Source organism: Hipposideros armiger, unplaced genomic scaffold, assembly GCF_001890085.2.
Source record: "Hipposideros armiger isolate ML-2016 unplaced genomic scaffold, ASM189008v1 scaffold_591, whole genome shotgun sequence".
Lineage (NCBI taxonomy): Eukaryota > Metazoa > Chordata > Mammalia > Chiroptera > Hipposideridae > Hipposideros > Hipposideros armiger.
The window spans coordinates 970,873-988,517 of NW_017731941.1; the positions used below are offsets into that span (position 1 = coordinate 970,873).

The window sequence follows — 17,645 nt, forward strand, 5'->3', positions numbered from 1 at the left end:
GAGGAAGGTAAGGATCCTCAAAAGGAAGGTGAGACTTTTTTCTACAACTACCCTATACCAACAGTGTTTCTGGGACTTGATTTTTTTTATCAAGTTGGCCTTGTTAAATATTTTGACTTCAACCTTATTCACAGCTTCCACAAGGGCTTCCATTTCCTTCTCAACGTCATTGACAAACTTTAAGTCCTTCCTGAAACGAGAAATCACCAGTTAACTTCATCGGTTCTGCTCTCTGAGAATCCCTCCTACCCACTCTCTGCCTATGAAGTGCAGACAATGGACAATGTGGGCAGAAAAACTGCAGAGGTCAGGAACTGTCAGATAACAGAATGTGATCGAACAAAGGAAGAGAAAAAGAGAAAACAAGTTTGAGAAAGAGGATAGAAGGAGAAATAGCCATCAGAGGGCCCGGAGACAGGTGGAAAATAAGAGCTGTTACTGCCCAAGCAAGGACCAATGTGACTGAGATCTGGGTAGACAAAGGTGGAAGTCGGCTAGAGATCCTTCAATTTAGGCTAGTCTAGACCTAGGGAAGCCCCAACTCCTACCAAAGGGGACCCACACACACTCAAGTTCAATTCTTAAAGGGGATAGTTTTAAGAAGCCAAGAGAAGGATTTTTATTAAACATCACACAATCTCTTGTAATGGATATATAAACTTTAACTGGCTCAATCACAGAGGAGTACATATTAGTTACTTAAAAAACCAAACACTCTCGTAAGCCACAATTAAGAAAGCAGGATAATAAGTTACATACCTGGCATCTTCTTTCAAACTGTCACTGAATTTTGACACTGAAGAACGTACATTGAAAGGATCAGAATCATCGCTGATACAAAATGCCTCTGCTAACCGCCTGAAAGAAGTATGTAAATAAAAGGAAAGTAAGGGAAGGGAAACTATTGTAGAGTAACAAAGAGTACTCACCATGTCCCAAGTTCTTTACACATTAATCTCATTTCAGTAAACTCAATTATTAAGGAAAGAATAACAACTTGGGACAAGATATGGTATTGTCTTTATAGAAGAAAATAAAGAAGACAGGTTAATGTGCGGACAAGCAAGCCATAGGCTGACACGGGGGACTGGGGTATTTTGGTGAAGAGAAGGCTGGGGGACTGAGAGCACTGGGAATGGTCCATGGGGAATGACATTCTCTGAGGTTCATCTAAACATCAGATACATAAAGTAGATGTATAAATAGTAAAATTAACATTACATGACAGAAAGTCTGGAAAATAAAGAATTCCATTAACAACATAAACACTGCATTTTAATATATTTCCTTTCAGGTTTTTTCCCCTATAATTTTAAGTAGTTGCAATCAGTGTATATAAAACTTTGCGTCTTTTTCTCCTCTATCATTATATGGTTAGCATTTCTCATATTACTATTTGTTTTTCACACATACTGTTTTAATAGCTGCACCATCCTCTAATTATGCATATCCCACAATTTATTTAAACATTTCCCATTTAGGTTTCTTTAACAGTTGCCTAGCTTCTCAGTATTATAAGTGACACAATTAACATTTCTGAGCAAAAAACTTTTAAGATTATTTGTCTGGAAAATGTTCTCAGGTGTGAGATTACTGGGTTAAATAGTATGGACCTCAGACCCGAGATCATCATGGTATAAGAGGTCCCCACGACTGCCCGATTGTGTTTTGCCTGATAGTATGAGTCTCATGGCAACTCACCAACACCCACTTATGTCTTTTTTTTTTTTTAACAGATTTTTATTGGTGAATTGAGAAAAAGGGCAGTTGGGGAATTGGGGAAGAGGAACAGCCAAGTTGTTGTCCTTCAATCTTAGTTGTGGAGGGCGCAGCTAGCTCAGCTCCCAAGTCCAGTTGCCATCTGGCCGCCCGTCGGCAGCTCGGGCTGCTCAACTCAAGGTGCTATATTCAATCTTAGTTGCAGGTGGGTGTAGCCCACCATCCCATGCGGGAGTTGAACTGGCAACCTTGTTGTTAGGAGCATGTGCTCTCACCAGCTGAGCCATCCTGCCACCTGTTGGCAGCTCAGCAGCAGCTCACTGGCCCACGTGGGAATCAAACCGGTGACCCTGTTGCTCAGAGCTTGCATTCTTAACCTACTGAGCCACACGGCCAGCCCTCTTTTGTTTTTTTAAAGATAGATAATTCAGTTTATCTGTATTATATTCAGTACAATTTTCACTTACACTGAGATGGGTCTCTCTCAGGCTTAAAGCCTATAACAATCTAGTTTACTGTTGCTAGATTTTCCAATTTTTCAAGAGAAGCTTAGTTTTCAAGTTTTCAAGAGAATTTCTAGGGGGGAGATCTTTTGATGTCTCAATTAGTCGGCCACAAATTCAAATTTAAATGCCAATAAAATATATCTGTAGGAAAATCTGGCTTGCCGGTTTTTCATTTCTGCAATGAAGTATATATTTGCAACTTCAGATGGAGTTTCCTTTTTTAAATTTGCATTTCTCTTTTTTCTTAGGTCAGCGGGTTTTTAAGAAAGAATCCCTATATGGTGAGAGTCATTACATCATCACTCTAAGATGGAGGAGAAATTCAAAAGGCTTCAGAAAAAGGGCCAGTTCTAATCAATAAATGACATTTAGTGAGCACCTATGTGCTAGGCTTATTCCAAGCTTCATGTGTTTCATCTGTACTTTTAATATATTAATCCTCACAACAACTTTGGGAAGTAGATACTATTATTGTCACCATTACCACAGATTTTTAACAAAATTAAAACTTAGAGAGGATACGTGACATGCCCAAGGTTGCATAGCTAAGTAATTTGTGAAGTGAGGATCCAAATCCAGGCAATCTGACTCCAGAACTCTAGCTCTACGTACTATACAATACTGTCTCTCACCTACACAAAGGTCATTTCCATGCTTTGGAGACCTTTTGTGTCTTCCCTACAGCATTTCTGAATACTCAGGACTCTTAGTTCACATTTTGCGGCTGAGAACACTGTGACTGATGCTTCTTAAAGAGCAAGAGTTTTGAATAGCAGTTATTACAAAGTCACCATAAGGGTCAAATCAAGGGAAATTTGGGCAGTGCTAGTACTCATATTACCTTTTACACATTTAGCCACTTAAAGAGGTACTGTCGACAACTTGGAAGTCCAATTTCAATTAAAACTGGGTTACGTCTGCATTTGTCTGTTTCTGTTTAATTTGTTAGCTTGAAAAAATTTTAAAGACAATTTACAAGAATATTATAATAAACACCTCCATACCCTTCCTCTAAATTCTCTAATTGTTAGCATTTTTATACGGCTATACCTTTTTAAATTTTTAAAATTATTTTTTTATTTTATTTTTTTTAAGCTGAGCCATAGGGCTATACCTTTTAATCAATCTTTGTTGGAACCAGAAAGTTTTCCAGTCATTGAATAAATGCCACTTAATCTAATAGAGTATCCTCAATAACTTACAGCAAATGCCATATTTACTGGTAAATTTTTAAAGTTTTCCCTATGAGACTCGGGATAAGTCAGGAATATCTATTATCACTACCTTCCATTCAACACTGTACTGGAAGTCCTAGCCAGGGCAGTAAGGGAAGGGGAAAAAAAGTTAAGATTTGGAAAGAAATAAAGCTACTATTACTATAATAAAACTACTATTATTAAAACAGGACATGATTGTGTATATGCAAAATCTAAAAGGAGCTATAGATAAACTATTAGAAATAAGTGAATTTAGCAAGGTTGTGAATACAGGTCAACAAACATTAACTGTATTTCTATATACCACCAACAAGCAATTGGAAAATTAAATTTTAAGAGTGATATAAGACAAAGAAGTACCAATTTTAATAGCATATAAAAAACATCAAAGGGCCGGCCGAGTGACGCGTTGGTTAAGAACTGGCTTGGGATGCCAGAGGGCCCCGGTTCGGATCCCACATATGAGGGCCAGTGACACTGCCTTCTACAGCTAAGATGCTAAACAACAGCTCAACCTGGAGCTGGGTTGCTATGAGTCACTGCGGCGTAGGCTGCAGCCCCTGCTGCAGTGGGTTGCCATGGGCTACCGTGTGTAGCCAGCAACCAGTGTGAGCGGCCAGCAGCCGCAGTGAGCGGCCATCCAGAAGCCGGCGACTGATCTGCCTTGCCCGGGAAGAGCGCAATGATGGTGCCAACTTGGGCCAGTGAAGTAACGTCCTCCAAAACTAGAATGAAGAACAAAAGGACAGCAACTTGTCTGTTCCCCTTCCCCCAATTCCCCAGCGCTATTCCCATCCCCGAATTCCCCAGTAAAAAAATCTTAAAAAAAAAAAATCTATATAGAGAAAACTATAAAATATCATTGCAAGAAATCAAAGAAGGCATGAATAAATGTAAGGATATACCTTGTTCATGGAACAGAAGACTCAATATTATAAAAATGTCAAATCTCCCCAAAGTGATCTATAAATTTAACACCAACTCAATCAAAATCCCAGCAGGGTTTTTTTTTGAGGGGGTAGGAGAGGGAGGAAGGGTATAGATCTTAATAGGCTAATTGTAAAATTTAAGTGGAAATGCAAATGGCCAAGAATAGCCAAGATAATCTTAAAGAAACATATTTGAAGAGATACACTATCTGATATTAATTAATATAATTAAGATGGTATGATATACTAGCCTAGTGAATGGAACAGAATGAGCTCAGAAATAAACTATACATAATATGATACTTGATTTAAGACAAAGATACACTACAGAGCACTGAAAAAAGGACATCTTGATAAATGGTACTGGTCAAATGAATATTCATATGGAACAAAATTTGAAATAATGAACCCTCCTTACATCACGTTCAAAAAAAAAAAAATCAGTCCAGGTCAACTGTGATCTAAATGTGAAAGGTAAAATAATACAGCTTCTAGACAATAACACACAATATCATCATGAGCTCAGAGAGACAAATATTTCTTTTTTTGTTTTTGTTTTTAGCTGAGCCATCCTGCCACCTGTTGGCAGCTCAGCAGAAACTCAGCTCGGGCTGGGAATCAAACCGGCGACCCTGTTGCTCAGAGCTTGCACTCTTGAGTGAGATCTTAATCAACTGAGCCACTCGACCAGCCCGACAAATATTTCTTAAACAGGGCATTAAAAGCACTACTCACTAAGGAAAAGACTGTTATACTGCACTACATTAAAATTATAAACTTCTGTTTATCAAAAGACACTATGAGGGCTGGCTGAGTGGTGCATTGGTTAAGAGTTGGCTTGGGACACCAGCTTTGAGCAGCAGGGCCCCGGTTCAGATCCCACATGAGGGCCAGTGACACTACCCTCTACAGCTAAGATGGTGAACAACAGCTTGACCTGGAGCTGGGTTGCCACGAGTTGCCGGCGAAGGCGTAGGCTGCAGTGGGGCTGGCTGGCAGCTGGCAAGCACTTTCATGAGCTGCCGTGAGCCGCCGTCCAATGGCCGGCGAGCGACTGCCTCACCTGAGAAGAGCGCAATGATAATAGCAACATGGGCCAGTGAAGCAATGTCCTCCACAACTAGACTGAAGAACAAAAGGACAGCAACTTGTCTGTTCCCCTCCCCCAATAAAATCTTTTTTTTTTTTTAATTTTTTTATTGAGGAATTGGGGGAGGGGAACAGCGTTGGGGAAATTGGGGGAAGGGGAACAGACAAATTGCTGTCATCTTGTTCCTCAGTCTAGTTGTGGAGGACGTTGCTTCACTGGCCCATGTTGGCATTATCTTTGCGCTCTTCCCAGGTGAGGCAGATCAGTCGCCAGCCTCTGGACGGCCGCTCATGGCGGCTCTTGGCAGCTCACACCAGCTGCCGGCTGCTCACGCTGGCTGCCGGCCACTCACAGTAGCTTATGGCAGCCTACTGCATCAGGGGCTGCAGCCTATGCCGTCGCCAGGGACTCAGGGCAGCCCAACTCCAGGTTGAGCTGTTGTTCACCATCTTAGCTGCAGAGGGCAGTGTCACTGGCCCTTATGTGGGATCCAAACCGGGGTCCTGCTGCTCAGAGTTGGCGTCCCAAGCCAGCTCTTAACCAACGTGCCACTTGGTTGGCCCAAAATCTTTAAAAAAAAAAAAACACCATGAAAAGAGTGAAAAGTGAAGGTATGGAGTGCGAGAAAATACAATATATAAAACTAACGAAGAACTCATATCCAAAATACATAAAGAACTGTTACTAATCAATATGAAAATGACAGACAACACAATTTAAAAATAAGCAAAAGATTTGAATAAGCACTTCACAAAAGAGGATATCCAAATGGCCAATAAACATGAAAAGGTGTTCAATTTCCCTGGTCATCAGGTAAATATAAGTAAAAAGCCCAATGACATCTGGCTATACATCCACGAGAATGGATTAAAATGAAAAAGACTGACAATTCCAAATGTGACAAAAACATACAGCAATGAGAACTGTGACATTGCTGGTGGGAGTGTAATTTAGTACAACCATTTTGGACACTGGTGGAATTAACTAAGATTCAACATATGCATACTCTATTAATCAGCAATTCTACTCCTAAGTTTACATCCAATAGAAATTCATACATACATACAGCAAAACAAGTGTGAGAATGTTCTTATAGAGGATTATTTTGTAATAGCCCAATACTGATAACACACATATCTATTAACGGTAGGAAAGAGAAATAGATTATGACATATTAATACAATAAAATATCATGTGAGAACGTAAATGAACAAAGTATTGCTGCATGCAATAATAGGAAAGAATGCCACAAATCTAATGAAAGAAGATAAAAATAATACAAACTATATGATTTCATCATTTACATGAAATTCAAAACCAAACAAAACTAATCTAAAGTGTTAGAAGTTAGAATAGAAGAAGTTATATCTTTGTGGAGTACAAGAGAGGGTTCTAGTAATTTTCCATTTCTTGACCTGGGAGGTGATTATAACAACACTGTGCTTACTTTGTGATGACTCACTCTATATACCTCTGATCTTCTATATGTATATTACACTTCAACATAAAACTCTGTTTAAAAAAACTGTTTAAACCTCTTATCTCCATTGGAATCAGGAAGTCTGCCAGTCACAGAATAATAAGTATGCTGTGGCATGTAATGTTTACACCATGCCCCAAACCACGCAAGCTCATATTTCGGAAATATACTGAAATCGCGTTAAGTGGTTTATCCTGACACTTCAGTTCTTGATGATCGAATTTCTCTTGCTCTCCAATAGCAGCAAAAGACTCAGAGCAGGTGCTGAATGAATGCTTGAAGGGTTGCTCCCTCCCACTAGTTTCAGAACTCAAGGCCAAGTAGATAAATAGCAGTTGACGCTACTACTTACTTCTTCCTTTCCAAGGCTGAACACTCCTCATCACACTCCAGCCTGGAGAAGCAAATGGAAAAAAAAAAGTCAGGGCACAGGTTTCACAGTTCCTATACAGCAAAAGTTCTTAGATAGTTAACCTGGAAACAGAGCAGACTCTGGCTAAAGGATGGCTAGATGAGGTCTCTCTCAAGGACAGGTGTGCAGGCCACTCGTTTATAGGAGTCTAGGAATCCTCAGAAAGGCCTCCGAGTGTCCCCTGCCTGCTCAGCCCCCAAAATGCTCCCTGTACCTCTCTGACAGTCTACCTCCCCCTCTAATATAGCCACCACTCTGGTTCTCTGTTCTATGTGTTGCGCTGGACACATCTAGACCTCTGCTTCCTCTGGTTACTGGTTGGAGTGAGGCCTGGAAAAGTCTCCTTTGGTCTTAGCTATACCCTGAGTAGGATTCACTGGATTGGACTGGGTGTGGCTCTTAACATCAAATGTCTGTTGAATATCTACTGTGTGTGCAAAGCTATACTGTGGGGGACTGAGATAAATAAATGGTCCCTACCCTCTGGAAATTAAGTCTAATAGGAGAAACAAGGTGTTTTAAAAATTAGCTGGGGAGCATTTGAGATCTTGCTTCCTCATAATTGTTATCAGTTTTGGCTCAAATAAACTAATAAAAATTCAAAAAATTGGGGCTGGCCGAGTGGCTCAGTTGGTTAAGAGCACAAGCTCTGAGCAACAGGGTCACCAGTTCAATTCCCACATGGGCCAGTGAGCTGCGCCCAAGCTGAGCTGCCGCTGAGCTGCCAACAGGTGGCAGGATGGCTCAGCTGGTTAGAGCACATGCTCCTAACAACAAAGTTGCCAGTTCGACTCCTGCATGGAATGGTGGGCCATGCCCACCCGCAACTAAGACTGAACATAGCACTTGAGCCGAGGGGCTGCGAGCTGCCGTGGGGCAACTGGATGATGGCAACTGGACTTGGAGCTGAGCTAGCTGCGCCCTCCACAACTAAGATTGAAGGACAACAACTTGGCTGTTCCCCTTCCCCAATTCCCCAACACTGTTCCCCTCCCCCAATTCCCCAATAAAATCTTTAAAAAAAGATAAATAAAAATAAATAAATAAATAAATAAATAAATAAATAAAAGTTACCTGACTTGGTGAATTTCTTTCTTAGTAATCAACTTGCTGATCTCCACTGAATCTCCAAGCTGCATGTCTGTTACTTTAGAGGCCATGGAAATAGCAGCTATTCTGAAGTATAAAAAAGAAAGGGAAGAAAAGGCATTACAGTTTCACAAGCATCTCTTCATACCAGGCACATAAGACTTCTTTCAAAAAAATCTACCAATTTGTGCAGCCTCGGAAGTCCACCTATTATAAACTACCCAATGCTTATGTCCTATTTCCTCAATTAGATTCTAAGCAGCCAGCTCCACAGGACAATGACATAATTCATTTCTCAGGACCCCCTTGAACATCCAGGCCAATGCCTGGCACACAGCCACGCTGATGTCTGCGTACTCCTAAAGTCCTGTTTCTATGGCACATCTGTGGATCTAATCAGCTATACACAACCATCCATCCTTAACACCTCCACCTCTGTTACTCAGGGTCCTGTATTAACACACAGATCCCAAGGTTTCACGAGGATGCAAAGACATCGCACAGAGCAGTCAGAAACCCCCACTCCAGGGTAGGAGCACAGGACTAGGTCCTGGCTGTGCCACCACAAGTGGTGGGACATTAAAGCTATTCACACAACTTCAGGACATCTTCCCTTCCGATCTCATGGTGTAATAGGACCAAAAGGGAGAGAGAGGAAGGAGGAGGAGAGGAAATTAAAAGGTTATTTTACAAATTAAAGTTGGGAAGGAAAGGTACATAAAGCAGTACCTTTTGTTTGAACCAGTAAAACTAAATTCAAGAAAATTTTTAAAACTTTCCAAATTTTACAGATCCTACAATAAATACACGTATACCCTTTACCCAGGCCCACCAATTGTTAACATTTAAGTAGCATTAACCTTTGATAAGTACTGGATGCTTCAGAGCAAACCACGATGTCTTTTCTTCGTCCACACTCACACTGCAGCTCGATCTGAAATGTGGTTAACATGGAGCAACTTTTAGCACATGGAAACCATGTGAATAGGCAGGTTTCACTTATAAAGTCTCTCAAATCAAACCATGGCAGAGAATAGATAGCGAGTGGCTCCGCTCCAGGATGGAAGAAGCTAACGGTACTTGCAAACTGACAATACAGTAGCTGACATGCTAGGAGGGAAATGCCCAGTCTACAGTGCCCGTTCCTGGGAACTTACTCCTGTCCTTAATCTGGCCTAAAGGGACAGGCCTAGAATGCAGTTGTTACCACTGAACCAGAGGTAGACATTTGACCCAGGACCAGACAAGGCCTACCCAACTCCACTTCATCTTGCTGTTTGCTCCTCTTCAGGGCGGCCTTGCTTAATTCCTCAGACCACGTCAGTCCCCCTCTCATATCCTCTCATAGCTCCCTCTATAAGGGTGTAGCTACTCCTTCATGACACTTACCACAGTCATAATTAATTATCTGAGTAATTAACTGAGTTATCTGTCCCATCTAACTGAAGGGACCATATGTCTCCTATTCATTGGTGTAGCCCCACCCAGCACAACGTCTTGCACAAAACAGACCCTTGTATATTTAAAAGGCCATCTCAAGCTGGGCAGACAGAAATCTATACGATTTATTCCACCTTTCTCTTGTTAACTTGCAGTTTCTTGTAACCAATGAAACTTGCAGTTTCTTGTAACCAATGACCGCTGACTAGAATGCATGCCCAGGACTCATTAGCAGCCCCAGAACCGAGTCAATGCCCTTCCCGGAGCCAGCGATACCCACCTTGGCTTTGCAAGCAGTCACAGGGCAGGGTGAACTGAGGTGGCAGGGCGCCATACATGGGTGGCCACAGTCAGCTCTGGGGGTGATGCAGGGCTGTTTGCAGGACTCATCCACAAGACACTCTCCTTTGTGGCAGAGTCTCTGGCACTTATGCATCCCACATGGTAGCGCGGCATTGCAGGGTAATCCGCAAGAGATATCAACCAGGTGACACGGGATGTTGCTTCGTAACTAGGAGAGAGAGAGTAGCCAGATCCTCATTTCCGTGTGGGATTTTGGGTGAGTTTTAACTTCCTATCTAAACATTCCTGAACTTTCAAAATGAGCATTTTTTTAAATTACTTTTTATCTGAAAAAAAATTAGGCTGTATTTCAAAGTCTGAAAGGCTAGTTTGAAAAGAAAACAAATCTGATCTTTATTTAATAATGCTTGTTAGGATCCTCAAGGACTTGTGGTAGCAGCCAAGTGTGACTTGGGACCTAAATTTTCCAAGGTAGGTAACAAGCATGTGAAACCACGTAACTAGGGAGTATTTGAAAATGTTATGACCAATTGTGAGGATCAGACGATCTTTTCCCTCCTCTGCAGACAGCCAGGGCACTGAGTTGACCGACAAACTCTGAGAGTGGGGGCACTGGTGGCCCATGGCAGGGCTGTTTTATGAAGTTACATACTCAACTCTTCTCATATCTCCTAACTCATGGTCTCCACAGCTTGAGGCAGCTCTGTCATTTAAAAAAACTAAGAGGCAATGGGTCATGGAACCCCCCGCTCATTTTCTCTTGAGAAATTGCCTCCTTTTAGAATTCCTCACTCCAGGAAAAAGATGCTGGAATTTTATTTCTGTGTAACCAAAGGTTACTCTTATTTAATCATTCAAATTCTTTCAGAACCCTCAAAATAAGGAATATCCTTTGGCTCTAGTGACACACAACTTCCACTTTTAAAGAGGCCTCCAACGTTTAGGATATACATGCTTCTAATGCTTTAGAATCAGCATTTTGGTAGACTGTAGTTCCCAATCATTAAACACTTACCTACTCTATTACCAGGGCGCTGGGGATAAATTTGCCCATGCTACGCCCTCCACATGAACTTGTCTATCTTCTCATTAATCTTTAGGATGTTACTTCCTCTAGAAACGCCTTCCTTGGGTAGAAGTCCCTCTGTCCCCTTCAGTACTTTGTACTTAGACTTCACAGGGCAGGGGCCACAACTGTCTTGTTCACTTCTGATCACCTGAACCTAGTCTTTGCCTAGCACACAGTAAGCACACAATAAATATTTGTTGAATGAAGTCTGAGTAACACTAAGATGAATCAAGGATGTCTTAGAGCGGTTACTCTCAGAGGAAGTGAGATTTACAAAAGAATAAAAAATACTAAGGACTACGACTTGAGAACCATTCACAGGAAATAAGTGGAGAAAAATATGTCCATCAAGATAAGAATACTGAAAGTATGTTGTCATAAATATCGAGAGTTTCAAGAAATGTTGGCCAATGTGTTATGAAGTAAAAAGAGCAGGTTACAAAATAGTGTAACTTTAATAGAGTAAGGGAAAGTGTGTATCACACATGAGTGGCGTTCTGTACACCTGAATGTTAAGAGTATTTCCTTCTGGTAGCAGAACTGAATTTTCTTAATTGTCTACAATAAATATGCATTTCAAAAAATAAACATTTTTAAAAGTGTTTTAAAGAGTCTATAGTCAACAGTGCCAAATACAGCTTAGAGGCTAAAAATGGGGAACGTCTTTCATGGTAGTGGCAATGAAGAGGTACAAGTGAGCGCAGAGGAGGGCATTTGCCAACAGTCATAATAGGAAGCTGCGTGGGGTGTAGAGAAGGAACAGTAGCAGCTGGTGGAGAGCATACCTTCACTTCTGGATACTCCCACTGTCACACCTTTTCCCAGGCTAGCAACTTCTCCCCATGCTGGTTAACCCAGAAGTTGTCTCAGAAAACAGCCCATGTTCTCAAGGCCAACTGGCTAAATTTCACTTATTGTAACCAGATTAAAAATGATAGGAGGGTAGACTGAAAATGTAAGACTACTGTAAGACTCCATTTATGTGACATTCTGGAAAAGGCAAAACTACTGGGACAGACAACAGGTGATTGGTTGCCAGAGCCTGGAGGTGGGGGAAGAATAACTACAGAAAGACACAAAGGAATGGTTTTTTGGTACAAATGAACGGTTCTACATCTTGATTGTGGTGGTGGTTATATGACTGAATAAATACTTTGGTCAAAACTCACAGACCTGGGATCAAATATATGATGATGGAAGGAAAACTGACTGGGTGGTGAACACACAATGTGATATATAGATGACGTATTACAGAACTGTACACCTGAAACCTATGTAACTTTACTAACAATTGTCACCCCAATAAACTTTAATTAAAAACAACAACAACAACATGGTTCGTTCCCGGGTTTCGGCACCAAAAAAACAAACAAAAAAATCCACCAAAAAAACAAAACAAACAAACAAACAAACAAAAAACAACAAAAACCCCACAGACCTGTACACTAAAAAGGGTAAATCTTATTTTATGTAAACTATACTTAATTTACAAAAAAGAAAAGAGTGTCAATAGCGAACCTCTGCTTCTTGGAATATTAACTTTGAGAAACAATGAGACATTATAACAAGTAATCCAGTCATAAATCTCTGGCTGGAACAATGAACACAAGAGAGAAAACTTACCTCATGTTTACCCATGCACCATTTCTGAGTTAGGAAAGTGCAAGGGGGACACTTCTCTTCGCTATGACAAGAATGATATACTGCAGAAATAGAAAGGTAAAATTAGGAATAATATTTAAATGAAGCTGCACAAACTACTATACATGTTATAATGGTTTGTGACATGGAATTTATAAACTTAGGAATACTTTAAAAAATTGTCATAGGAAAGTAAACAGTGGATGGCTTTATATTCAAGTGCTGAAGGACGAGCATGAGTGAGGAAAGGAACCCTACTGAGGGGGACAGACATGCCAAACACAGAAGCAGAGAGCGAAGCAGCTTTCCCGCCTCATCTCCTGTGGTACAGCCCCACGGTCTGTCCGTTCTACTCAGTCATCCTTTTGGCCTACCTTACACAGCAACTGCTCACTTCTGCTCAGACATCTTTGTTATTCACCCATTTAATATGTTCCCACCAACTCAATTTCCTTGCTGCCTGTAAGAGGCAGTTCATCTAAACTCATCTCCTACAACAAAGTCTTCCTTGGCTGACCACACCTTGCCCTGAGTGCTCTTAAACTCACTGATGTCTTAGTTCTTACACGCAGGTGGCTTGCTGCCATGTTATCTGGCCCATCTTCATGTAATGGTTGGTTATGTCCTGCGCATTTAACTACCATCCTCTTCCTCTCATGGAGGACATAAGAACCTCAAGGTCATGGGCTACTTTTTCTTCCTCTAAATCTCCCTCTGTGTCTGACACCATGCTGGCTATAAAACAAACACTCAAGGAAAGTTAAATGAATGCTGAACAAAAGCAGGCTAAAACAATACAAGTAGGTTAAACTCCTACTATGGACATTAACCAGCAGCACTTGAACTTCCTCTGTAACATCTGCAAGTGAGTGTACAGGAGGGACTGGGGGAGTACTGGCTTGGGCATTGACTTCACACTGGGGTGAACACCACTGCAGGGGCTTGAAAACTCAGCTGGGAGAGCCATTCCTAAGGGTCCCACGGAAGGAAGAAACTTCTCACTTCATGAAGAATTTACTTAATGCTGTTTTACTCTATTAACTTGAAAAATTGAGAGCTGGTTACCTATTTGTCAGCCTGACTCATATGGCCAGACTTACTGAAAGTGTCAAATCTGGTGATTAAAATAATTTCAGGCTTGCCTCTGAGGCTTGGTAAAATGAAATGATGGGCCTGATATGGTCCTAGAGGAAAGCCAGTGACTTGATTGGACAGGTATGAAAAATGGGTGATGACAAGTAGCTTCTGGCCTACTGTCTGCAGCAGACTATCAGAGAAAAACTGGAAACTTTCATGTCCTACAACATAGGACTAAGTTGCGGTCCATCTATGTAAAAGAGCACCCCACCCCATTGCCACTAAAAATATATATTGTAAAAAAATATTCATTGGGGTGACTGGTTAGCTCAGTTGGTTAGAGTGTGGTGCTGATAACACCAAGGTTGCCAGTTCGATCCCCGCATGGGCCACTGTGAGCTGCGCCCTCCTTAAAAGAGTCAACTATGCCATTGTAGCATGAAAGCAATGTGTAACCAATGACCATGGCTGTACCCTCCAAAAAAAAAAAAAGTATATATATCTATACACACACACACACACACACACACACACACACACACGTGTGTGTGTGTATATATATTCCTTGATAGGGAGAGAGGTTAAAATTACAATAATAAGAGAGAAAAGTGGTAGTTAAAATGAGTAAGTTCAGTAGGACCCCACTTTTATTTTAGGAGGAAAAAAAAAAGCAAATATATATTTTGTTCATGAAAAAAGGCCCTCCCAAAATATACATTAAGGTTAATTCCTAGAAGATGACATAAAAGATGATTTAATTTCAGTCTTTTAACTTTATCTATATTGCTTCTATAACAACAACAAAAACCCAAGTTTCTTTGAATTTTGTAAACATATGCTCAACTTTGAAATATGCACCAAAAGTGGAGGCCACAAAGAAAGAAGAAAAGTCTCCGAAAGACAAGACTAGCCAGGGCTCTGAACTTTCAGGTGTGTCTGACATCAACAGAGGAAAGCAATGGAGGGTACTGTGATTCCCAGCTGTGGCCCCAATCACAGACCCACTTTCAAAGAGGCTGCCCCTGGGCACAGGGAACAAGGGGTGCCATCACAGTGCAGTGAAGATCCTCATGCAACAACCTACATGACATGGTGTGAGCAGGCAACGAAGTGGGGAGGCTAGGAGATGGAACCCACCTGGGTGATCACACTCATGGATTCTGGCGCAGGTCTGGGTACACTCAGGGGGCCTGGTACCACAGGGAACTGGAGGGTAGATCACTGATGCACCGCAGTGGCAGGTTAATTCGTCAAAACCTGAAACAGCAATGGGTGAAACAAAACAACCCTCATGAGTTTGGGATGACCACACACATACACACTTTTTTTGGGGCTTGTATTTCTAGAGGTTAATGGAGGGGAGGTTGCTTTTTTTAAAAAAAGATTTTTATTTTATGAAAGCTGAGCTGGTAAAAAAGGAGCAGACAGGTATGAAGTGTTTCATATTCAAATGAATATTTTTGTATGTTTGTTAATTATCTGTAGCTTTCATAATCTCTATCCATTTTCTTAACCAAAAAACCTACAAAAAAGCTTTATCTTTAGTGGAAGTCTCCTGTTCTCTCAAAAAGAAGTGGTCTGTAGATCTGCTGTGTAAAATATACATACAAAACTGTCTTGGGTTCATGGACTTAAGCGTTCATTGCAAGAAAAAAATGAAACACTTCATACCTGTATTTACCACTAAGAGCTTTACCAACTTTCTCCTACTTTTCCTAAGACTTCTCTTTTCTTTTTTTTTTTTAAAGATTTTATTCGGGAATTGGGGGAGGGAATAGTGTTGGGGAATAGGGGAAGGGGAACAGGCAAGTTGCTGTCCTTTTGTTCTTCAGTCTAGTTGTTGAGGATGTTGCTTCACTGGCCCATGTTGGTATTGTGATCACGACGGCAACTCACGGCAACCCAGCTCCAGATAGAGCTGTTGTTCACCATCTTAGCTGTAGAAGGCAAAGCGTCACTGGCCCATGTGGGATCTGAACTGGTGGCCCTGCTGCTCAGAGCTCGCACTCCCAAGACAACTCTTAACCAACGAGCCACTCGACCGGCCCTTCCTAAGACTTTTCTTATGAGATCAGAAGTTATATTAACGAATGAGTTTTTAGTAGCGTAAAACAAAATTTGTCAATACATCAAATACCTATGTAACCCAGTGGATAATTATTTTCTAAATGATCAATGTATGATGTTATAAAATCATGCACGGGTAAAAGATCCATTCAAAATACTAGAAAAAACAATGAATTTTAAGGTGACAGAGAACAAAAACAAAAGCACTGACTTAAGTGTTTCGGAAATGAGGCTGAGTTTTGGTGTAATATGAAATACCCACAATTATTTGAAAAAGTTTTAAAAATACTCATTCCTTTTCCAACTTGCTGTGTTAGGCTGGATTTTTTTTCAAAAGCCTCAACTATACTGCAACAGATTGATGCAAAGGCAGATATGAGAATCCAGCTATCTTCTATTATATCAGGCATCTACTCTTCTCACTAATTTTTTTAAAATATATTTTTCTAAAACAAAATTTTTATATTATTTATGTTAACATGCAATGGATATATTGTTTTTAAAAAGTGAACTAATAAATCAATATTTTAAAAATTTCTCAGTTTTAATTCCTCATATAACAAATATAAATAGCTATAACTCACATAAAAAGAGTTCTTTGGGATCCTCAATAATTTTTTAAGAATGAAAATAAGTCCTAAGACCAAAAAGTGCAAACTGCTGCTAATAATATAGAGAAAGAAGACTTCCTAAGGACAGGACCTGGCTCAATAATAGTTAAGAGGCATCTATTAATGAACCAGACTCCATCTTAGGATCGTTGCCTACACCCCAAGTTTCATACATTCAGGGACAACCATACAGCACTAGGAATAATTTTAAAAAATAAAACAAAAAAACAAAACAATTCAACACACCTGAATACTAAATTTTATTAGTTTAGTAATCCATACCAATCTAAGCATATCAATCTCTCTAAATATATTATGCCTGAATTTCTAGAAAATTCTAGAATGAAGTATACAGTGAAGACACTCACTGGCTTGCCAGCATGTCTGGCAGTTCCCACGATGACAAGGTTCTTCACATCTATGAAGGCCGCAACGGAGTTTCCTTCCACAAATCAAAGGACACTTGTGCTCCTTATCCTAGGAAAAGAGATTTATATTTGTTTACAAAATTTCCTCTATTTTATGTTTTCCATAAACAACAAGATTTATAAAAAAAAAGCTCTCCACATTTATGGTTGAAATGACGTCTGAGATTAGCTCCAAAATAATCAGGAGACAGAGTTAGTGGGGATGGATGAAACAAGATTAGTCATGAGCTGATTACCACCTAAAGCCGGATACTGGATATATGGGACTCATATCAGTCTCTCTGCTTTTATTATGTTTGAAATTTTCAATGATAAGAGGAAGTCTTTAAGCCTTCAAACACTGGTTTATAAATAAGTCTTGATATACTGTAATAGTTTCATCTCTCTTTACTTTGTTAATATATACTTTTTTTTTTTTAAAGATTTTTATTGGGGTATTGGGGGGAAGGGAACAGTGCTGGGGAATTGGGGAAGGGGAACAGACAAGTTGCTGTTGTTTCGTTCTTCAGTCTAGTTGTGGAGGATGTTGCTTCACTGGCCCAAGTTGGCACCATCATTGCACTCTTC

At 40.4% G+C, this 17,645-nt stretch overlaps 1 protein-coding gene across 2 annotated transcripts in view; it reads right to left on the bottom strand.

Annotated features, from left to right (window-relative positions):
• Nucleotides 1-17,645, bottom strand: part of NFX1 (nuclear transcription factor, X-box binding 1) — a 64,741-nt gene that overhangs the window by 4,677 nt on the left and 42,419 nt on the right. For both annotated transcript variants that reach the window (XM_019624465.1, XM_019624464.1), the window contains exons 13-21: nt 17,019-17,127; nt 15,110-15,229; nt 12,878-12,957; nt 10,163-10,393; nt 9,303-9,376; nt 8,428-8,529; nt 7,294-7,335; nt 760-858; nt 124-190 (exon numbers count right to left, since the gene is read on the bottom strand). In XM_019624465.1, coding sequence (XP_019480010.1) covers nt 124-190; nt 760-858; nt 7,294-7,335; nt 8,428-8,529; nt 9,303-9,376; nt 10,163-10,393; nt 12,878-12,957; nt 15,110-15,229; nt 17,019-17,127 — 924 coding nt within the window. The remainder of the gene's footprint in view (nt 1-123; nt 191-759; nt 859-7,293; nt 7,336-8,427; nt 8,530-9,302; nt 9,377-10,162; nt 10,394-12,877; nt 12,958-15,109; nt 15,230-17,018; nt 17,128-17,645) is intronic.